Source organism: Natrix helvetica, assembly GCF_964273705.1.
Source record: "Natrix helvetica genome assembly, chromosome: 6".
Taxonomy (NCBI): Eukaryota; Metazoa; Chordata; class Lepidosauria; order Squamata; family Natricidae; genus Natrix; species Natrix helvetica.
The window spans coordinates 80,876,383-80,900,369 of NC_138553.1; the positions used below are offsets into that span (position 1 = coordinate 80,876,383).

General features: G+C 43.2%; 1 protein-coding gene across 2 annotated transcripts in view; it reads left to right on the plus strand.

Annotated features, from left to right (window-relative positions):
• Positions 1–17,660, plus strand: part of ERGIC2 (ERGIC and golgi 2) — a 40,820-nt gene extending 23,160 nt beyond the window's left edge. The window contains exons 7-16 of one of the 2 annotated variants that reach the window (XM_081957723.1): positions 579–619; positions 3,320–3,421; positions 5,495–5,590; positions 7,476–7,531; positions 9,338–9,436; positions 10,209–10,306; positions 12,962–13,124; positions 13,954–14,033; positions 16,407–16,474; positions 17,012–17,660. In XM_081957723.1, coding sequence (XP_081813849.1) covers positions 579–619; positions 3,320–3,421; positions 5,495–5,590; positions 7,476–7,531; positions 9,338–9,436; positions 10,209–10,306; positions 12,962–13,124; positions 13,954–14,033; positions 16,407–16,474; positions 17,012–17,054 — 846 coding nt within the window. In that variant the 3' untranslated portion in view covers positions 17,055–17,660. The remainder of the gene's footprint in view (positions 1–578; positions 620–3,319; positions 3,422–5,494; positions 5,591–7,475; positions 7,532–9,337; positions 9,437–10,208; positions 10,307–12,961; positions 13,125–13,953; positions 14,034–16,406; positions 16,475–17,011) is intronic. The other variant, XM_081957724.1, reaches the window with a different exon arrangement.
• Positions 17,661–23,987: the final 6,327 nt, after the last annotated feature.

Consider the following 23,987-nt stretch of genomic DNA (forward strand, 5'->3'; position numbering starts at 1 on the left):
TAGTAAGAAGGTGGATTTCCCTTCCAAAAATCTTCCCCTCCAAATGTAAACTTGACTTAGGACCAGAAGTGAGCCCAAAATATCCGTTGCTGTGCAAAGCGGTTGCTAAGGGAGTTTTGCCCCGTTTTACGGCCTTTTTTGCTATCATTGCTTAGCGAATCACTGCAGCCATTAAGCGAATCTGGCTTCCCCCATTGATTTCGCTGGTCGGAAGCCAGCTGGGATAGTTACAAACAGTGACTGCTTGTTAAATACATGTCAGTTGCCAAGATTATTGTTGTTGTTTTTAATGTGCCTTTGAGTCCATAGTTCCTGCATAGGACCAGTTCCTGCAGTTTTCTTGACAAGCTCTATCAAAAGTGGTTTGCCATTGCATTCTTCCTAGGGCTGACGGGGAGCGACTGGCCTGCGGTTCCCATTTTCTAGCCCAGTTCCTTAGCCACATATCAAACAGATTACAATGCTGAGTTATCTTTTTGTGCCCCTTTCTCAGACTCGCAATTTATTTATTTATTTTGTTTGAGAAACAAACGAAGACGGTATCTGTCTCAACGTCCATCATTTATTTTGTCTTTTAGGTGATATTTGAACTCAGCCCCATGCAAAGAGAGTGGCAAAGGTAATAATTCAGTAATTATAATCATTAAGATTTCACTGGGACTTAAGAAAAAGCAGGAGATCCCCCCCCGCAAAAAGAAACCATTAAGATAGTAAGGAAGGGAGGAGAATGGGGAAAACCCTGGGAAAAGGTACCGGAAGAATAAAAATGAATACTCTGAAGCAAAGATAATATAACCATAAAAACAGGAAAAGGAAAAAGAAATTAGGAGAAAGGGGGAGAAGAAGAAAAATGATTGAAAGTGGAATTCTTGAGAGCCCAAGAGAAAATGAATAAAAGAGGAAGAAAGGGAAAAAGAGTTTTATTTGTAGATGAAAGGAAATCGTAGTATGATTGGCATTGTTACGTAACTAAATAAGAAATAAAGAAAGTCTTGTATATTGTTAATTGTAGAACAAATTGAAAGAAATGCTCCCTGTGTTAAAAATTTAATTAGAGGATATATCTTGTTTATCGTAAAATAGACCAATAGAGAAATAGGAAATGAGAATTGGGTGCAATTTTTGAAGGGGCAACTGAAGATATCGTTTATGTATTAAGAAAAAAGAAGTATAAAAATGGGGAATAGTGAAAGAACATAATTTGGCTGAAAGTGAAAACCAAGCTATGATGTAAAATGGATTAGGTAAATGAGAGGGCGTAAAAGGAAAGATCCAGTCAACGCTTTGTTTCTATAATAGGTGTAAATTTGTATTAAAAATTAAAAAGGCTCGCAATCTGGGAGTCCTCCTGGATTCGCGGCTTAGTTTAGAAGAACACCTGACGGCCGTGACCAGGGGGGCCTTTTACCAGGTTCGCCTGGTACATCAGTTGCGCCCCTTCCTGGATCGGGATGCTCTGTGCAGTCACTCATGCCCTCGTCCTTTCTCTCCTGGACTACTGCAACGCTCTCTACATGGGGCTGCCCTTGAAGAGCACCTGGAGGCTTCAGCTGGTCCAGAATGCGGCCGCGCGGGTTGTCATGGGGGTACCTAGGTGCTCCCATGTTACACCCCTTTTAGGCGGCCTGCACTGGTTGCCGGTTGTTTTCCGGGTGGGATTCAAGGTATTTATTATGACCTTTAAAGCGCTCCATGGCTTAGGCCCAGGGTACCTGCGAGACCACCTACTGCCACCAGTAGCCTCCCACCGTCCAGTACGATCCCACAGAGTTGGCCTCCTCAGGGTGCCGTCGGCCAGGCAGTGTCGGCTGGTGACCCCCGGGGGAGAGCCTTCTCTGTGGGAGCGCCTTCCCTCTGGAATGAGCTGCCCCCGGAGCTTCGCATAATCCCCGACCTCCGGTCCTTCCGACGCGCCCTAAAAAGTTGGCTTTTCTAGCAAGCCGGCCTGGCCTGTTAATTTTAACTCATTTTAAATGTATTGCCTTTTAAATTCGGTTTGGTTTTTTTGGATACGGATTTAATCTTTTTTTTAACTTTTGGGATGTGTGTTTTTTAATGTTGTACGCCGCCCTGAGTCCTTTTGGAGAAGGGCGGCATATAAATCCAAATAAACAAACAAACAAACAAAATCTTTGGGGGGAAAAGTAGTTATAATCATCATAATTCATGTCCATCCAAAGCCACCTTAGTTCGGCTTTAAACGGGCTAAGTGCTTCAATCATTTCACTGATGAGTTGTAGCTCTGCGGTATTCACTACTAATGTTGCTTTATTGTGCAACCTGGGGGTGGAGTGAAAAGAGGCACCAGCCTAGAATTCCTACGTAGCCACAAGAGAACTAAGCCCAACCTCCTTTGAATACCGTTGGCGGTTATCTAAATCTAAGCAGGTTGGGAAGATTTGTTGATTAGTTGAGAAAATTCTTGTGCAATTCTTGGCTCTTAGCAACAGACCCGTTTATTGGAACCTTAACATGTCTTTCATGGCTGATAAGGATTCTTTATTGGCCAAGTGTGATTGGACGCCACAATGAATTGGTCTCCAGTGCAGAAGCTCTCAGCGTACATACAAGCAACCAAGTGATAAATCACGATCATAATTATCATAAAAAGACATTCATACGGTTCAACACTGAGTGATAGTCATAGGATACCAAATAAGCAGTCGACATAAATCATACTAGGATACTAAATAATGTAGATCGTAAGATGCAAGCAACAACGTTACAGTCATAAGAAGATAAAGGAATAGCTAATAGGAAAGATGAGAAGGATATTAATATAGCCCTACTAAGCAGTTTGACAGTGTTGTGAGAATTAGTTGTTTAGCAGAGTGATGGCATGGGGGGAATACACACACACACACATATAACTAACTATATAATTTAAATAACTATAATGTAAGATAGATAGATAGATAGATAGACAGACAGACAGACAGACAGAGATATTGAGATAGATTGATGATAGATAGATTGATGATAGATATAGATGAGAGATACATAGATTAGATAGATAGACAGACATGATAGATTGATGATAGAGATAGAGGACACATAGATTAGATTGATTGATTGATTGATTGATTGATAATAGATTGATAATAGAGAGATAGATAAATAGACAGACAGACATGATTGATGATAGAGATAGATAGATGATAGATACATAGATTTGATTGATAATAGACAGACATGATAGATTGATGATAGATACATAGATTAGATAGATAGATAGATGATTGATTAGAGAGAGAGTGATTGATAATAGATAAAGAGAGAGAAAGAAAGGCTGAATCTTTGTCTTTTGCTTTATTTCTAGGATATTACAAAATATTCAGGCCCGGCTGCAGGAAGAACATTCTCTTCAAGACATAATATTCAAAAGTGCTTTTAAAAGTGCTTCAACGGCACTTCCACCAAGGTGAGACCATAGCTTCAGGGTCTCCTCACCTTGGGAAGGGGGGGGGGACATGAAAAAGAACTGATGTAATCCAAAAGAGGCCAATCCAGAGATAAAAGCCATGGCGTTGACCGTATTTTTAGAATCCATACGCTAAACCATTTCTCTGTTGGTCGGACAGTTTTTAATATACAAAATGATAAAAGAAGAGGGGGGAACCCCTGAAGGAAAATGCATATACGAGACATAGACAAGTAGTCCTCAGCCTTACGTCCATTCTGTCAGCAACTGTTCAAAGTTACCGCGATGCTGGGAAAAAATGGATGTACAACCGAGCTTCGAAGTTGCAGCAATTGCAACATCCCTCTGGTCCTGTGATTATAATCCAGGCACTCAGGTGACCATCTCACAATTATGACCTTGCAGGGATTGTGGTCATATGTTTGGCAACCTTCCCTGCCAGTTTCCTGCAAGCAGAGTTAAGGGGGAAGCTGGCAGAGGAACTATGTCAATCAAAAAGAAGGATTAAATGGGGATTAAATTCAGCTATAATTCAAATAAGGCTCAGATCTGACTGCAAAAAGCTCTTGCCAAAATAAATGCTCCTAATAAATGACTGGTTTTCTTTTGAAATTTGGCTCACGACTCATGAATCAATTAGGGCATTTTTGGGAAACCTGACAGTGACATGATAGCGGCCTTCCAATATTTGAGGGGCTGCCAGAAAGAAGAGGGGGTCGAAGCAAGGACAAGAATTAACAGATGGAAGATCAAAAGTATCCAACCTAGAACCAAGGAGAAATTTCCTGAAAGCGAGAACAATTAACCTGTGGAACGACTGGCCTCCAGACATTGTGGGCACTCCAACACGGGAGGCTTTTAAGAAGAGATTGCACACCTCCTTGTCTGGAGTGCTATAGGTCAGGGCTCGGCGACCCCTGGCTCTGGAGCCACAAGTGGCTCTCTCATCCCTCTGCTGCGGCTCCCTGTCGCTCAAAATACGCGTCACAACTGCCAATGCGCGACACCCGCCGGCACGCGATTTATTGAGCTTTTCGTCCCCCGGTAGGCCAACCATGGATAAATGCAAGAAAAGTTTTAAAAGAAAGCAGAATATTTAACAGTACGTGGGCAGATTCATTTGCTTTCCCTGCTGACGAGACTGGCTTACCGCTATGCTTAATATGCATTGAGAAATTGGCAAACGGCGCAGTGTTACCGTTCTTCATATGTTTTAGTCTCCAGTCCCCTAATCATCTTTGTTGCTCTTTTCAGACTCTAGAGAGAGTGCAGAGAAGAGCAACAAAGACGATGAGGGGTCTGGAGGCTAAAACATATGAAGAACAGTTGCAGGAACTGGGTATGTCTAGTTTGATGAAAAGAAGGACTAGGGGAGACATGATAGCAGTGTTCCAATATCTCAGGGGCTGCCCCAAAGAAGAGGGAGTCAAGCTTTTCTCCAAGGCACCTGAGGGTAGAACAAGAAGCAATGGGTGGAAACTAATCAAGGAGAGAAGCAACCTAGAACTGAGGAGAAATTTCCTGACAGTGAGAACAATTAATCAGTGGAACAGCTTGCCTCCAGAAGTTGTGAATGCCCCAACACTGGAAGTCTTTACAAAGATGTTGGATAGCTATTTGTCTGAAACGGTATAGGGTTTCGTGCCTAGGCAGGGGGTTGGACTAGAAGACCTCCAAGGTCCCTTCCAACTCTGCTACTGTATTGTATTGTATCTTCATTTTAGATATCAAAAGGGTTTGGTTTTCTGTGGTAAATGAGCGCAAATGGCTCTTTTGAGTGTTTAAAGTTGCCAACCCCTGGCATAGGTTCTCCTGCTAGAGCAGGGGGTTGGACTAGAAGATCTCTAAGGTCCATTCCAATCCGGTTATTCTGTACCCTGTACCCTGTCTTCTATGACACACCGGTACATTCCCACTTTTCCTCAATTTGCGAGCTTGTATCTACTTCCGTGGTCATCGGAGAGCAATATTTAACCTACTTTTTTTGGGGAGAATTTGTATTTTGCAAGGCTTCGTAAAATGCGAAGCGCTACTTTTTAAGAAATGCGTGTTGTTTTTTTTAAATCCACTCAGGGAAGACAATCCCACACATTTGGCTGATGCCTGCAGAATTCATGGGCACCTCTACGTGAATAAAGTAGCAGGGAATTTTCACGTCACGGTGGGCAAGTATGTTCATTTCATTTCCTGAAACGCTTTAAACCCGGGTTTGCAACTTTTAAGACGGGAGGGGGACTTCAACTCCCAGAATTCCTGGCTGGGGAATTCTGGGAGTTGAAGTCCAATGCATCTTAGTTTCCAAGGTTGGGAAACCCTATTATAATCCAGCTTTTGCGTCCCTCTTCAAAATATCAGGTGTCCTTTTTTTCCAAGGGACAAACCAATAATGCAATCCTATAGAGGGGGGGGGTCAAACTCAATTTCACAGAGGCTGTGGCCGACTGGAAGGGAGGGGCAGCTTGACGCCACTCCCCAAGCTGCTGGTATGTTTCCTCTTTGCATTGGGGAGATCAGGCCGAAGCTGTTCAGACCTAGGCTTCCCCAAATCACGAAGCAGACTCCTTGTCCCGACAAAACCCCTTTTTATTGTGTTACTGTGAATTCCTCTCATTCACATCCAGCAAAGTCTTTCAATGGAGGATTTATAGTCACAGACCTTATCTGGCTTGGAGAGCTGCCAGGCCAATATCTGCAGAGCCTCGGAGAGCCACAAACCAGTGAAGCAAACGGTCTCCTGCAAACTCCACTCCCCTTTCGCTCCTCTTTTATTTCCTCTGGGAGGGGCCATTCATCATCCACTTGTGGCCTTCCTCCCACGTCGACCCCTGTTCTTTAGATGTTCCTTCGTCTGGCAACTCTGCGCAGGCGCACACTGGGAACAGGCTCCAGCTGTTCTTCTGCCCACTGATCTCCGACTCCGAAGGCAGCTGATAACTGTCAGACGGTCCTGGCCCCCTCTCTGCCTCCGACACAGAGCCCTCATCGGACCCAGACTCCAGGACTGGCCCAGGTTCCTCCCCAACCTCCTCACTGTCCGAATCTGCCCCCAGTTCCGCTGGCCTCTGGTGGGCCACAACAGAAGCGACGCGGGTAGACCAGACTGGGCCAAAGCGACATGTCAGACCCTTACATTTTCCAGGATGGCCCCACGGGTCGAATCTGGCCTGCGGGCCTTGAGTTTGACACTCCTGCTATAGATAGAACAATCCCCAACCTTTTTGGATTGGTGGCCCAGAGGGGGATTAAGAGGGTTAAGGGAGAGGGGGGTTAAGATGGAATGTTTTTGTTATGCGCCCGAGCACCCATTGCGCTAGAGGGACAACATGAACTGGCAATTCATGATAACGCAACTACAAATGATGGACTTTGGTGAGGGTTTTATAAATATGATTAAAACGATTTATAATAATCGATCGAGAGAGGTAAAATGGTAAACGGTGATGTGACAGGAAAGAGAGGGATTACGAAGGGAACTAGACAAGGGGGTCCACTATCGGCATTACTATTTATACTGACACTAGAGATTTTGAATAAATACGAAAAAATGAAGAGATAGGAGTTATGAGGGTTAAGAAAGAAGAATATAAATTACAGGCATTTGCTGATGATTTGGTGTTTACTATGGAAGATCCGATAGAAGCAGAGACAAAACTAATTGGAACAATAGAGGAGCATGGAGAAATAGCGGGATTGAAGGTTAATAAAGATAAAACGAAAATCCTGGGGGGAAAACGTAACAGAAAAGAGAGCTAATGGGAAAACTGGATGTACAGGTGGTGAAAAAAGTGCAATATTTGGGTATCCAATTGACATCAAGATGTGTAACAATCAACTATTATAAGGTGAGAAAACAAATAGAAATAGATTTGGAAAGAGGGAAATGTGTATCAATTCCTTGATTAAGTCTGCCTTTCGATGACATCCTTGAATTTCAACACAATCTCTCTCTTTCTTTCTTTCTTTCTTTCTTTCTTTCTTTCTTTCTTTCTTTCTTTCTTTCTTTCTTTCTTTCTTTCTTTCTTTCTTTCTTTCTTCTTTCTTTCTTTCTTTTTAGGGCAATTCCCCACCCAAGGGGCCACGCACATTTGGCAGCCCTTGTGAGCCACGAATGTAAGCCAGCTATGTTTCTTGCCGTGGAAGTGTTATTTGTTGCGTGATGCTTGGGATGAATCTTTCCAGACACATTGCCAGAATACTTTGTGGCGTACTCTGCCGGCCTCTGGATGTGTGTGTGTGTGTGTGCCGAAACAAATCCACACCACAACTAGATTTTTGCAGTGTGTGTGGTTTTGCTGATGGAGAACCGTATCTCCTTATTGCTTGGCACGGATGTAAATGCTTTGGTCTGCTTTCTCACTAAATATTTGGGCATCCTATTTGGTGGAGGCAATTTTAAAGGGTGTGGATCGAAGCCATTAAGGGATTTACCATGCTGTGTCCACAGTATATAACACAATACAGATAATCCTCAATTTATGACAAAAATTTAGCCCAAAATGTCCTTGGCTAACCAAAGACAGTTTTTAAGTCTGTTTTGGCCACGGCACTGACTGTTCTTCACACATATGACTGTTGTGTATCCCACCCACCCCTCCAGTTGTCATCAAAATTCAGATGCTTGGCAACTGGCTCATATTTATGACGGTGACAGGGGTCAAGCGATCCCCTTTTATGTCCTTCTGACAAGCAGAGTGAAGCCAGATTCACTTAACGACCGAGTTTCTGACTTAACAACTGCAAGGGATTCAATCGACAGGTGTGGCGAAAAAGGTCGTAAAATGGGACAGAACTCACTTTTAACCACTGTCTAGCCACGGGCATTTTGGGCTCTGCTGTGGTCGTAAGTCAGGGACTAGAGATTCGAGCTGCCGACAAGCTCAGCATCTTAGCCACTGAGCCATCGCGTCCCTATAACCCCCCAAAAATCACATGATCATTTTTCACACTTATGACCATTGCCGCATCCCCATGGTCACGTGATTGGCAAGTGGCTCATATTTGTGCCACTTGCAGTGTCCCGGGGTCACGTGGTCTGCTTTTGTGACCTTGTCGATCGAACTCAGATTCACTTAACAACCGTGTTACTAACTTTAACAACTGCAGTGATTTCATGTAACAAGGGTGGCAAGAAAGCTCATAAAATGGGACAGAATTCACTGAACAACTGTCTCGCTTAACCACAGCAATGTTGGGCTCAGTTGTGGTTGTAAGCCGAGGACCTGACTGTACGCACCGTATTTTTCAGAGTATAAGATGCACAATCTCCCCACCACCACCACCACCAAAAAGAGTAGCCCCGCCCACCCTTTGGCTCAGCCTCCCAATTTGCCTCCTTGCAGCAAATAGCCTGTTTCAGCTTCAGCACATCCTGATTAGCACAAGCGGTTGATTGTCAGTTGGATCGGCCTCCCAACCATCAGCTGTTTCAGGCTGCAGGGATTGCCATTACCTATTGCCACCTCCGCACACCCCATTTTCAGCCCATTCCGATCCCCGCACTCGCGGAGGCCGAAAACGGGGCGCATGGAGGCGGCATTAGGCTATGGCAATCCCTGCAACCTGAAACAGCTGACCTTGGGGAGGCCCCGACAATCAGCTGTTTGTGCGAATCGGGCTGTGCTGACATTGAAACTGAAATGGGCTGTTTGCTGTTTCCTGCAAGGAGGCAAATTGCTGGGAGGCAGAGGAAGATTTTTTTTTCTTGTGCTAATCAGGCTGTGCTGAAACAAACAGGCTGTTTGCTGCAAGGAAGGAAATTGCTGGGAAGCAGAGGCAGATTTTTCTTCTTGTTTTCCTCCCCAAAAGCTAGTTGCGTCTTATACTTCGGAGCATCTTATACTCTGAAAAATACAGTATATGTGCCCATAGCTAAAATTACGATATTAACCAGGTTTTTTTTCCCATTGTGTCTTCCAGCATACAATTTCTCCCATCGGATAGATCACTTATCTTTTGGAGAGCTCATCCCAGGCATTATTAATCCTTTAGATGGCACCGAAAAGATTGCATCGGATCGTAAGTGGGTTTTATTTATCGGGGGGGGGGGGGGGGAATCACAAGAGCTTTCTTCTTGATTTCCTTGAGCGGCATTTATCGCATCATTTCCGTGGCATTTTTAACGACTCTGCCGATGTGCTAATCACAATCTCGGCTGAGATCTCAATAATTATAATAATAATTGGCAGCGTAATATTTTCAGAAATAAATATGTCATTCTTTTTACGGAATCTGGCCTCGATGATGGTATCTTATCTGTGGAACAATCTCTGGCTACCCCCCAAATTATTAATATATTTACATAAAGGCTAATTAGCAGACGGGGGTGTTGAGCCTTTTGTATAAACACAAGGAGATGGTATACAGGAGAGGCTGATGGAGCAGTGATTCCGTTTTAATTGTGGGTAAATGAGTTTATCTCGTGTTTAAATGCACTTTAAAACTTTCTCTATGACAGAGGAGTCAAACGCAAGGCCCGGGGGCCGGGTCTGGCCCGCGGGGTGCTTATATCTGGCCCAGGGGCCGCCCTGGAAACGGGCCTGCGGTGCTTCTGCAAGTGAAAATGGAGCTTGCACATGGCTTGCTCAATTTTCGCTGGCAGAGCGAGTGGCAACAAGATGACCGTGCCCCCCCCCTGGCCAGCCCCCCCCCAAGGTCAAACACAACCCTGATGCGGCCCTCAATAAAACCAACGACGTAGGTTTGTGCTCAGACTGTTGTTTTCCTGCGTGATGAATTTTGTTTTCACTAATACTTTTTTTTTTATTTGGGTGGGATGGGGGTCCTGCAGACAATCAGATGTTCCAGTACTTTGTTACTGTGGTGCCAACAAAACTTCAAACGCACAAAATTTCAGCAGAAACGCATCAGTTTGCAGTGACAGAAAGGGTAAGCTCCGGCTTCAAAAAAAAATGACCAGGTTTTTAAAAATATATGTCTAGTTTAATAGAAAGAAGGACTAGGGGAGACATGATAGCAGTGTTCCAATATCTCAGGGGTTGCCACAAAGAAGAGGGAGTCAAACTATTCTCCAAGGCACCTGAGGGTAGAACAAGAAGCAATGGGTGGAAACTAATCAAGGAGAGAAGCAACTTAGAACTGAGGAGAAATTTCCTGACAGTGAGAACAATTAACTAGTGGAACTACTTGCCTCCAGAAGTTGTGAATGCCCCAACACTGGAAGTCTTTAAGAAGATGTTGGATAGCCATTTGTCTGGAACGGTATAGGGTTTCCTGCCTCGGCAGGGGGTTGGGCTAGAAGACCTCCAAGGTCCCTTCCAGCTCTACTATTGTATTGTATTATTGTATATATGTGTGTGTGTGTGTGAACAGTAGGTGCTATTTTCTTCTGTCTTTTTCCTTTATGATTAAAAGAATAAATAAAATAGAAGCCTTTGCAATAAACAGATGTGCATTCAAAGTCCCTAATTAAATTATTTCCAATTTTTTTCCTTTTTCCTAATGTTCCTTAATATGGGCTAGCTCTTCCAAAATAAATTTTACATAGTAGCCACTGACATCTCGATTTTGGTTTTTTTGCTTTTTTGAAAAAAATAAATAAACTATTTATGTCAAGCCTCCAAGTAACATATCCCAAAACACAAAAGTCCATGGTCCACCAGTGGCCTGTGGAGCTGGCAGCAGATTCAGACAGTGAGGAGGTTGGGGAGGAACATGGGCCAGTCCTGGAGTCTGGGGAAGCCTCGGACGAAGGCTCTGTGTCGGAGGCAGAGAGGGGGCCAAGGCCATCTGGTAGTGAAGTGCTGCCTCCGGAGTGTGACATCAACAAGGCAGAAGAACAGTGGAAGCCTGTTCCCAATGTGGTTATGCGCAGAGCTGCCAGAAGGCAAGAACAGTTAAGACAAAAGGGACGACTCAGGAGTAAGGCTTGGAGATGATTGGCCCCCTCTCATAAGACATAAAAGAGGAGCGAACGGGACGTGAGCTTTTGCAGGAAGCAATTTATTCATTTTGTTCGGTTCAAACTCTGAAGCTCTGTTTTGACTCTATGCTCCATTTGGCCTTGCAAAACTAATTGGCAGTTAGGTCTCTGGCAGCGTTTCAAGGGAGATAAAGGTGGGTGCTTATCAGCATTACCCTGAAAGACTGTGGGAGACATCTGCCGGACTCCACAGACCATTTGTGAATCATTGCGGGCTGTGAATGACCATAATTCCAAAAGGAATGCCACCTAGACACAACATTCCCCCATTATCCTTTACAACACCCCCTTTCCACAGTTAGAAAGTGGCGAGCCTGAAGTATTATTCAATTCATTTACTCACAATCCTAAAAGCTAATAGAAAAAGAATACAAAGGCTACCAATAAAATATGGCTCCACATACCGTATTTTTCGGAGTATAAGACGCTCCGCAATATAAGACGCACCTAGCTTTTGGGAAGGAAAAGAAGGGAAAAATATCTGCCTCTGCCTCCCAGCAATTTGCCTCCTTGCAACAAACAGCAAACAGTAGAGGCAATATACACTATTTGTAGTGTTACATTTCAGACTATACTTGTACAGATGTTAAAATTGATGTGCTTTTTGGAAGTGTAGTTATTCTCTGCTATTTAAAAGAAGATACAATAGCACTGGGCCTCTTCAAATCAAAAAATTATTTTAAAAAGCTTCTTCATTTTGTTAGGTTATCTAGAACAACAATAAAGCAGTCTTTAAAAAATAAGTCTAATAATCTGAACATTCTATAGGCGTTTATAATTATTACCTCCTTGCTGCAAACAGCCTGATTAGCGCAAGAGGAAAAAAAATCTGCCTCCCATCAATTTGCCTTTTGCAGCAAACAGCAAGTTTCACTGTCAATTTCAGCAGGGGCCTCCTGATCATCAGCTGTTTCAGGCTGCAGGGATTGCTTTAGACTATTGCAGCCTCTGCAAGCCCCATTTTCCCCGTTTGCTGCAAGGAGGTAAATTGCTGGGAGGCAGTGGCCGAAGGGTAGGGAACGGTAGGTGGGTGGGGCTACATTGAGCGTATAAGGCACACCCAAATTTTCACCCTCTTTTGGGGGGGAAGGTGCGTCTTATACTCCGAAAAATGTGGTATTTGTTCAGCTGACTTTGCATAAAATGTCTTCTGCCCGATGGTAGAAGGGCGAAGAGACACTGACCAGGGTGTGAAACATCTCGGAGTATCTTCCTTACTCTGCTAAAGCAGGGAGATCTGGCGATGTCATCCAGTGGTGTCAGAGGGCAACCAATGGTTACGTGTGCCAAATTGATAACTCTCTGTAGGGCTTCCTGTCCGCGGCAGTTAAACCCGCATTTAACTGCAATATGACCTGGGCAACTTGAAAAGTTGCAGCCTTCAACTCCCAGAATCCCCCAGCCAATTCCCCGTCCTGGCTGGGAATTCTTGGGAGGCGAAGCCCACAAGTCGTAAAAAGTTTCCCAAATTGGACAGCCCTGGTTTAAGCAGCCTCTGATTTCTTGTGTAAGTAAATCTTGAGTCTTCATTTGTCTTTGACCTAAATACGGCATTGCAAAGCTATCCTTGATTTGGTTTTTCTTACGGCTGCTTTCCCTAGGAACGTGTGATCAACCATGCGGCCGGGAGTCACGGAGTTTCGGGGATTTTCATGAAATATGATATCAGTTCCCTTATGGTGACTGTGACCGAGGAACATATGCCCTTCTGGCAGTTTATAATCAGACTCTGTGGTATAGTTGGAGGGATTTTTTCTACTACAGGTAAATGCATTTCTGCTTTTCCCAGAAAATAAGCCCTAACGTGATTTTTTCAGGATGCTAATAATGTAATTAATAATGTAATTAATTTAGAACTGAGGAGGAATTTCCTGACAGTGAGAACAATTAATCAGTGGAACAGCTTGCCTCCAGAAGTTGTGAATGCCCCAACACTGGAAGTCTTTAAGAAGATGTTGGATAGCTATTTGTCTGAAACGGTATAGGGTTTCCTGCCTAGGCAGGGGGTTGGACTAGAAGACCTCCAAGGTCCCTTCCAACTCTACTATTGTATTGTATTGTATTGTATTGTATTGTAAGCCCTACATCAGGGGTGTCCAAACTTGGCAACTTTAAGACTTGTGGACTTCAACTCCCAGAATTCCCCAGCCACAAGTCTTAAAGTCGCCAAGTTTGGACACCCCTGCCCTACATCAAAAGATAAGCCCTAGTTACGATTGTCAGCTAAATGGACACATTTAGTACTGTGTTTCTTGGAAAATAAGACCTAACTGGAAAATAAGGCCTAATGTGACACTTGGAGCAAAAATTAATATAAGACCCGGTTTTATTTTCGGGGAAATATGGGGTATTACAGATACAGGAGCTCCTCTACATACAACCACAAATGGGTTCAGAATTTCCATCGTTAAACAAGGAAGCCACACCTGATTTTATGGCTTTTTTGCCACAGTTGTTAAGTGAATCACATGGTTGTTATATGAATCCAACTTCCCCCATTAACTTTGCTTGTCGGAAGTTGGTAGTAACCACGTTAGAGTACCAAATAGAATAACCAGCCTAACCAAATGTTCAACTTGTTCTCTTGCTGTAGGCATTTTACACAGCGTTGGAAGATTCATAGTGGAAATTATCTGTTGCCGTTTTAGACTGAAGTCTTCCGAATCTACGCCTGTAAGTATATTCTGAGTAACACCTGGGATTTCATAGAAGAGGTGTAGCTCAGGATCAAACTGTGAGGTCCTTGATCCTCGTCTTGAGCTTGGTTGTTTTCTCACAGACGTCTCACGACCCAACTAGGAAATATCATCAGGGTGAGATATCTCAGTCAGACATCTTTTTAACAGATTAACAGAGTTGGAAGGGACCTTGCAGGTCATCTAGTCCAACCCCCCCTGCCCAAGCAGGAGATGCTACACTGTTTCTGACAGATGGCAGTCCAGTCTCTTCTTGAAAGCCTCCCGCAACCTCTGAAGGCAACTTCTGTTCCATTGGTTGCTTGTTCTCACTGTCAGAAAATTCCTCCTTATTTCCAGGTGGAATCTCTCCTTGATCAGTTTCCATCCATTATTCCTTGTCTGGCCTTGGAAAGGTTTGGCCCCCTCCTCTCTGTGGCAGCCCCTCAAATATTGGAAGACTGCTATCATGTCACCCCTGGTCCTTCTTTTCATTAAACTCGACATACCCAGTTCCTGCAACCGTTCTTCATATGTTTTAGTCTCCAGTCCCCTAATCATCTTCGTTGCTCTTCTCTACACTCTTTCTAGGGTCTCCACATCTGTTTTATAGTGTGGCTGATGACATTCCCTAGTTGGGTCATGAGACGTCGGCAAGCTCGGACTTCAGATAGGTCTTTCTTTACATTTAGCCTTAGACGGAGCTTTCCTTTCCTGCCTCACTCGGAAAACCAATGGAACAGAATAAGGTTACAATCCAACCAAGGAGAAGGATCCTTTGAAATCTAATGGAGCACAGCTTTTCTGAGGGTAGATAGTCCATCCCAGTTTTTAGGGATCTTCCCTGTAACGGCATCCTAACCATCTCTGTAGCCTTTCGGGGAAGAATTGTGGGAGTTGACCTTGGGATGTATTTGAAATCGCAGAATTGTTTGGAAATGCATGGATCTTCTAATCCAACCCCCTGTTCAAGCAGGAGACCGTATGCCGACTGGCTGTCCCATATTTTCTTTAAAACCTCCTTGAAGCACCCACAATTTCTGGAGGCAACTTCTGTTCCACTGATGAATTGTTCCAACTGTTAGGAAATTTCTCCTTAATTCTGGGTTGCTTCTCTCCTTGATGGGTGGAAACTATCCACCCGTTGTTTCTTCTCCTGCCCTCTGGTGCTTTGGAGAATAACCGTTCTTGTCTTTGTGGCACTTCCACAAATATCAGCCCTTGAGTATTTGAATGGGCTGCTTTGATATAATTCTTCTTCCAGAGTTAGTGACAACATTAAGCCACGGGAAAGGAAGTTAAGAGTAGGGGAAAGGCACAGAACAGACCAAAGGCAGATTGCAGTGCATTAAATATCCTGATTCCTCAATTGTCTAGCATCTCACTGGATCCAGTGCTCTTAGACCAGGAGGGTCAAGCTCAATGTCTAAGTCTACCCATGTCGCTTCGGCCGGTCTACCCAGTTTGAAACATGCCAGCACTTTGGGGGAGTGTTGTCAAGCTGGCCACGCCCAGTGAGTGTCGTCAAGCTGGCCATGCCCACCCAGCCTCCTCGAGGTCAATCACAGTCCCGATGTGGCCCTCAATGAAATTGAGTGCAAAACATGCCAGCACTTTGGGGGGGTGTCATCAGGCTGGCCACGCCCAGTGAGTGTCGTCAAGCTGGCCACGCCCACCCAGCCTCCTCGAGGTCAATCACAGTCCCAATGTGGCCCTCAATGAAATTGAGTGCGAAAGATGCCAGCACTTTGGGGGGGTGTCATCAGGCTGGCCACGCCCAGTGAGTGTCGTCAAGCTGGCCACGCCCACCCAGCCTCCTCGAGGTCAATCACAGTCCCAATGTGGCCCTCAATGAAATTGAGTGTGAAACATGCCAGCACTTTGGGGGGGGTGTCGCCAGGCTGGCCACGCCCAGTGGGTGTGGTCAAGCTGGCCACGCCCAGTGGGTGTGGTCAAGCTGGCCACGCCCACTCAGCGTCCTCGAGGTCAATCACAGTCCTGATGTGGCCCTCAATGAAATTGAGTGTGAAACATGCCAGCACTTTGGGGGGGTGTCGTCAAGCTGGCCATGCCCACCCAGCCCCCTCGAGGCAGCACTTTGGGGAGTGTCATCAAGCTGGCCACGCCCAGTGAGTGTCGTCAAGCTGGCCACGCCTCCTCGAGGTCAATCACAGTCCCGATGTGGCCCTCAATGAAATTGAGTTTGACACCCCTGTCTTAAGACTCTTCATCAAAGCAGTGAACAGAGTGAATAAACGTTAGAAGCGCTACCGCGATTGTGACAAAATCTGTGATATATCTTCCATTTTTTTATTTTGTTTATTTTAATTTATCTGCATCCTGCCTTTATTATTTTTGGGAATAACTCAAGGCGGCGAACATATCCAACACACCTTCCTCCTCCTCCTCCTCTTTTCCCCACAACAACAATTCTGTGAGGTGAGTTGGGCTGAGTGAGAGTGACTGGCCCAAGGTCACTCAGCTGTCTATCATAGCTAAGGCGGGATTAGAATTCACGGCCTCCTGGTGGTTGGTCTAATGTCACCTAGCTAGCTTTTATGGCTAAGGCGGGACTAGAACTCAAAGTCACCTGGTGATTGGGCCAAAGTCACCCAGCTGGTTTTCATGGCTAAGGCGGGACTAGAACTCAAAGTCACCTGGTGATTGGCCCAAAGTCACCCAGCTGGTTTTCATGGCTAAGGCAGGACTAGAACTCACAATCTCCTGATGATTGGCCAAAATCACCCATCTGGTTTTCATGGTGAAGGTGGAACTAGAACTCACAGTCTCCAACTTTCTAACCTGGTGCCTTAACTACTAGGCCAAAATGTCTTAACCCTTCCCAAATAAATCGGTGTTATGGTTTTTTTCTCTAGAAAAGGAATAGGTGGAGTTGAGCCACAGCCAGCCGAAATGCACGAAGAAGGGGAGGGGAAAAAATGATTTATCTGCTTCTTTTTTTCCCCCCCCTGACAGGTTCAACTTCCAGATAGTCAACGAAACGACCCCGAGCCTGTAGCAACCGAAGAGGCGACGCAATAACCCCTCCTTCAGAAACTCTTGGTCTTTCTGTCTTGAGCCGAAAAGACTTTTTTTTTTAAATAGCAAAAGATTGTGCAATACTTTCAGAGACACGGAGGGGCAGGGGGGGGAAAAGAGCCATTTTTTCCAGCAATGAAAGAAGGGAACGCGATGGACTTCTTGCTGTGACTTGTTTGTCCTTTTCAGGATTTCGAAAAAAGTAGCCGGGATGATCCTTTTAATTTTAAAGTCCTACTTTACGAGAACGGGACTTGCAATCCCGAAACTGCAATTAAATCGTGGAAACTATCAACTCTACATTCAGCATTGCAGAGTCTCAAAGGGAATGAAATTGGGAAGAAGGGTATTTTCCATAGGCAGCCGACGCGGGAAAATTTGCAGCCGAAACTCAGCAGCTGTATAATTCTAGTTTTTAAAAACAAGGTGCGAGGAGGTGTGATTTTTTTTTCTTTCTTTTTTAAAATCTCTCCCCTTATCTTTTTAAAATGTCACTCCTATCATAAGAATATGGAAATTCCCAAGAAATGGAGAATGAATGCACAAGAAAGGAAATTAAAATCTCATACTGGGAGCGTAGCATGTATACCGATTTTATGAATGGGCTGTTTGTAAACAAATGGGGGAAACCTTTTAGCGTTATCGCTTCTTGTCGAAACTCTTTCCGGGAAAAACAGAAAAGAAAAGAATGGATCAAAGAATCATGGGCTCTTTGTATTGTAACTTGTTGAGAGTGATTGACAGCCTTAGGGGTACACTATTGAGAATGATTGACAGACGCACTGACAATCTGAAGAATCCATGTTGAGTTATTGTTAATTTACTTGAGTTTTAAGGTACCATCCAGGAATACGGTGGCTCAATGGCTAAGATTCTGAGCTTGTCGATCAGAAAGGTCGACGGTTCGAATCCCTAGCACCGCGTAACGGAGTGAGCTCCCCTGACTTGTCCCAGCTTCTGCCAACCTAGCAGTTGGAAAGCATGTAAAAAATGCAAGTAGAAAAATAGGAACCACCTTTGGTGGGAAAGGAACAGCGTTCTATGCGCCTTCGGCGTTGAGTCATGCCAGCCACATGACCACGGAGACGTCTTCAGATAGCGCTGGCTCTTCGGCTTTGAAACAGAGATGAGCTCTGCCCTAGAGTCGGGAACGACTAGCACATATGTGTGAGGGGAACCTTTACCTTAAGGTACCATCCAAATGGATTACGATGTCGAGCCCCATATTTTTGTAGGCTGGGGCATACAGGTAGTCCTCGACTTACAACAGTTCATTTAGTGACAGTAACAAAGTTACAATGGCACTGCAAAGGGGGGCTTACGACCGTTTTTCACACGACTGCTGCAGCATCAAAAATTGAGTGATCAAAATTGAGATGCTTGGCAACCGACTTGTATTTATGACGGGGGTATTGTGGGGCCCTTTTGCGACCTCTTGACCAGCAAAACGAGTGGAGAAATCAGATTCAGTTAACAACTGTGGCAAGAAAGGTTGTAAAATGGGGCAACATTCATTTGTTTCACTTAGCAACAGAAACTTGGGGCTTAATAATGGTGGTATGTCGAGGATTACCTGTATTGGCTTGGGCCTTGCATTAAATCTTAATTGAATTTATGGAAGTCTGGATAAAAAGAATAGTGAAATTAGTGGGCAGTAATATTGCAACTACGAATTTGACGGAATTGAATCCAGTGGCTTTTAATTCCACACTCTTTGATACCATAAGTAAATATAGGATTATAATTTAAATTCTGAGCCTTAATCTTTCTTAACTGATAATGCAAAGCAGTCGTTATGGTTGTCAGTGAATTTTATTCAACATCTACGGTCATCTGTAAAAAAAAATAAGAACTTAGATGTCTGTTATTTATTTGGAAAGCTTAAGAAAGGAAAAAGGTAAGATGCACACTTCGGTCCATCACAGCTTCCAGAAATATCCCTTCTGCTTAATTAAAAACGTAGGAACGTCCTTCAAATGTACCAGATTGGTGCTTTATAACAAAACATGGCTGTTGGCTGGAAAGACCAAAATGGAAGGGGAGAATTTGTTTTTAATGACAGTGGAAAGGACAGAGTAGAAGTGAGCAACTATGACGACTTTACATGGATTTCAATTCCCACAATTCCTGGCAGGCTATACTTGTCCACCCAGGGATAGACAATCTGATGCCAGTGAAAAATGTCATACTCTGTTGTCCCCGAAAATAAGAGCTCCCTGGATAATAAGCCCAATTAGACTTTTGAGCGCATGCGCCAAAATAAGCCCTCTCCGAAAATATTGCAACACAGCAGCAGCCATAAGGTGACCACGCTTGCCGCCTCCTGCACCTCAAAAATAATAAGACCTCCCTGAAAATAAGGCCAAGCGCTTATTTGGGAGGTCAAAAGAAAATAAGATCCCGTCTTATTTTCGGGGAAACACGGCATTAGATTAGATTAACAGTTGGAAGGGACCTTGTAGGTCATCTAGTCCAACCCCCTGCCCAAGCAGGAGACCCTACACCACTTCAGGCAGTTGACAGTTCAATCTCTTCCTGAAAGCCTCCAGGGCTGAAGCTCCCACAACTTCTGAAGGCAACTTCTGTTCCGTGGGTTGATTGTTTTGTCAGAAAATTCCTCATTTCCAGGTTGAATCTCTCCTTGTTCAGTTTCCATCCATTATTCCTTGTCTGGCCTTCAGATGCTTTGGAAAATAGCTTGACCCCCCCCCTCCTCTCTGTGGCAGCCCCTCAAATATTGGAAGGCTGCTATCATGTCTCCCCTAGTCCTTCTTTTCATCAAACTAGACCTACCCAATTCCTGCAACCTTTCATTGTATGTTTTAGCCTCCAGTCCCCTAATCATCCTGATTACTCTTATCTGCACTCTTTCTAGAGTCTCAACATCTTTTTTAATAGTGTTAAAAAGTAGAGTACTGGATGCAGTACTCTTAAGTGTGGTCTTACTAAGGCTTTATAGCAGGGGTCCCCAAACTTGACAACTTTTAAGACTTGTGAGCTTCAACTCCCAGAATTATCCAGTCAACTATGTCGGAAGTGGTTTAGGATCTCCTACGTGGGCGGGGGGTTGGACTAGATGACCTATAAGGTCCCTTCCAACTCTTGTTAATCTGTTAAACCACATTTCACGATCCTTGGAAATGAAGTATGCTTTAAACATTGTTCCCTGTTGTCATTTGCCTTACTAGTCACTAGGTGCCATCTGTATTCCACGATCACACTTGGGAGGAGGGGGTATTTTGAGTATGAATTATTTAAAATAATATTTTTCAAGGGCACCTATGGATCCACAAGTGGCTTACAGATTTTCAAGGCAATGTATCATATATACAATATCAACCAATGATGCAAACCCAGCAATAATATACTCCGTTTTTAGGCATATGAAATTATTTGGAATTCATTCAATGTTTTCATGCAGGGTCAGTTTTTTTTTTACACGCAGCACGGGGGGTACAATATTTAGTAACCTTTAAAAGTTGACTCATCAGCAAAAAGATAAATCCCATTTACTGAAACAAGTAGACTTTCCAGTTCTGATTGCATGATTGTAATTCATTCTCATTAAGATTTCTATTTTTTTTAAAGCTCCCCGTTTCCTGATCACGACTGAGTCCTAGAAATAAAATATAATTAAAGAAAAAGAGAAGATATAGATAAATGGATAGATGGATAGAGTAGAATTGAATAGCCAAGTGACTGGACACACAAGGAATTTGCCTGGTGCATAAGCTCTCAGTGTACATAAAAAGGCAAGATATATTCATCAAGAATCATAAGGTACGACACTTAATGATAATCATAGGGAATAGAATAGAATAAGAGTTGGAAGGGACCTTGGAGGTCTTCTAGTCCAATCCCCTGCTTAGCAATCAGGAAACAATATCAATATAAATAATAAGGACACAAGCAACAAAGTTACAGTCCTGCAGCCATAAGTGAGAGGAGATGAGTGATAGGAACGATGAGAAGACTAATAGTAATGTACCCGATGGATGGACGGACGGACAGATAATACAGAAAAAGACAGGGTTAAAGAGAAAAATAGAGACAGACAAACAGATATAGAGAGATGAGATAAAGTGATAGATGATAGATAAAGATAAATAATAAAGAAAAAGATAGTGACAAACAGGTAGAGAAAGATGGAGAGAGTTAAAAGAAACACAGACAGACAGACAGACACATAGATGTTAAATACAGATGCAAACAGATAATGGAGAAAAAGGCAAAAAAGACAGGTAAAAAGAGAAAAATTAAGAAAGATGGAGAGGAAAGGATAGATAGAGACAGATAAATACAGGATAGAGGAGATAGATAGGTAAACAGACAGGCAGAGAAAGATGACAGAGAAAAAGCTAAGTGACACAGCAGAAAAAGATAGTGACAGACAGAGGTAGAGAGAAAGATAGACAGAGAGAGAGAGATCAATACTGGATATTTTCTTTTAACTTTACTACTGATAAATCTCTAAGCCACCCAACAAAGTATTTTGCACATTGTAAAAACTGAGATCAGGCTGACCACAGATCTCTCACTCGCATTGCTTATTATACGTTCTCGAAGGAAACGTTTCACTTTCAGGTTTGGATGTAGGAAGATTTGTTAGTGGGCGTCTATTGTAGCGCAGGGAAATCGCAGCAACATCTCTGTTTTCTTATGAATTCAATAAAGCCATGAAAACCCACCATCTTCTAGGGAGGGGGAAAAAACCAGCTGCAGGCTGCCAGAAATTCATACGAAGGACGAAAAAAAATATTCGACAGATAGAAATGTTAAGGATTAGTATAGAAAAGAATAGAAGTAGAGTAGAGAATATAATAGAACAGAATAGAATAGCAGAGTTGGAAGGGACCTTGGAGGTCTTCTAGTCCAACCCCGTTTAGGCAGGAAACCCTACACCGCTTCAGACAAAGGCTTATCCAACATCTTCTTTAAAACTTCCAGTGTTCAAACATTCACAACTTCTGGAGGCAAGCTGTTCCATTGATTAATTGTTCTCACTGTCAGGAAATTTCTCCTCAGTTCTAAGTTGCTTCTCTCCTTGATTAGTTTCCACCCATTGCTTCTTGTTCTACACTCAGGTGCCTTGGAGAATAGTTTGACTCCCTCTTCTTTGTGGCAACCCCTGAGATATTGGAAGACTGCTATCATGTCTCCCCTAGCCCTTCTTTCTATTAAACTAGACATACCCAGTTCCTGCAACCATTCTTCATATGTTTTAGCCTCCAGTCCCCTAATCCTCTTTCTTGCTCTTCTCTGCACTCTTTCTAGAGTCTCCACATCTTTTCTACATCGTGGCGACCAAAACTGAATGCAGGATTCCAAGTGTGGCCTTCCCAATGCCTTATAAAGTGGTATAAAGTAGATTAGCAGCTATTCAAGAAAAAAAAAAGCCATCAAATCACAAGGAAATTTCTGTTTGGGAAATCAGTCCGGGCACAGGTTCCTTCGAAGGTCACAAATGCAAAAGAAAAACAGTTGGATAAGAAATTGGTTTTTATCCTGCAATTATTGATGCAAAAAAAAAAAAGTTTTAAAACTCTGCTTTTCCACAAAGCAAAGATAGAACCAGCTGATTTTTTTTTCTAAAAAAAAAAAAAATAGACCAAATTTTCTTACCGAGATAAAGTAGTCCTTGACTTACGACCATTCGTTTAGGGACAGTTCAAACTTACAACGGCCCTGAAAATACTGACTTATGACTGTTTTTTCACCAATAAGATTATTGTTTTTTCCTTCTTCTCATCCAATATAGGAGAACATCGGCATCCTACTGTCAGAGTTTGGGGAACAAATTTAGCTGAGAAATGCAGAAACGAGAAATTCAAAGTGGAATATATATACTGTAGGAAAGTTGGGGGAAATGGCTTGCGTCAGCAACATAGTTAATAACCTGGTTTGCAATAAAGTGACTCTCCCTGTTATCGTCGTAAGAGGGGGTGATGAAAGCTTCTTCCATTTCATGTCTTTCAGGGCAGAAACATTTCACAATTTTTGCAAATGCCAGTAAAATTTAAGCAGGTGGTTTACAAACAGCTCACCTCTACAGAAAAATTTAATTGATCTATCTATCTTCAGAAGAACCAGCTGGTTTGAAAAAAATAGAAACAGCCCATTTAGGTTGGAAAGACTCAATTTTGCAGTGCATCGGGCAGATATTCACACAAACACACAAACACACACAGCAATTGGGGACAGGGTCGAGATATACAGCTAAAATGAAATATTGCTGCGTGTGTTTTTGTGTTTTGTGCATCAATCCTGTTTTTATTATGTAGTTAATCTTTGGTGAGATTCACAGCCTTTGGGGCTGGTTGGTAGCTCAACAGCTTGAGTCCTAACCAAGGACCTAGGAACTGTTAAGGTAACGTCGGAGGATATAAGCTGTTCCAAGTAGGGAGGTTTTTTGTAGAATCAGAATGTTCAAGTCAGGTAAATTTAGAATTTCCAAATAGCGAGGTAGCCCTTTAGGTATTGCTCCAAGGGCTCCAATTACAATTGGGACAACACATGATTTCTTTTTCCACAGTCGTTCAACTTCAATTTGCAAGTCCCGGTATTTTGTGATTTTCTTTCTTTTTCTTTCTTTCTTTCTTTCTTTCTTTCTTTCTTTCTTTCTTTCTTTCTTTCTTTCCTTCCTTTCTTTCTCTTTCTTTCTTTCCTTCCTTCCTTCCTTCCTTCTTCTTTTCTCCTCCTCCTTCTTCATCATCATCATCATTATTATTATTATTCTGCAACCGAAGTAGAAAAACAAGGTTTCTGCAATTCAGCTTAGAAAACTGATGCCCCCAATTCTTCTTCTAATCACAAACCTTCAGGCAATGTATGTATGTATGTATGTATGTATGTATGTATGTATGTATGTATGTATGTATGTATGTTCCAGCATAACTCTGGAGCGCCTCGAGCA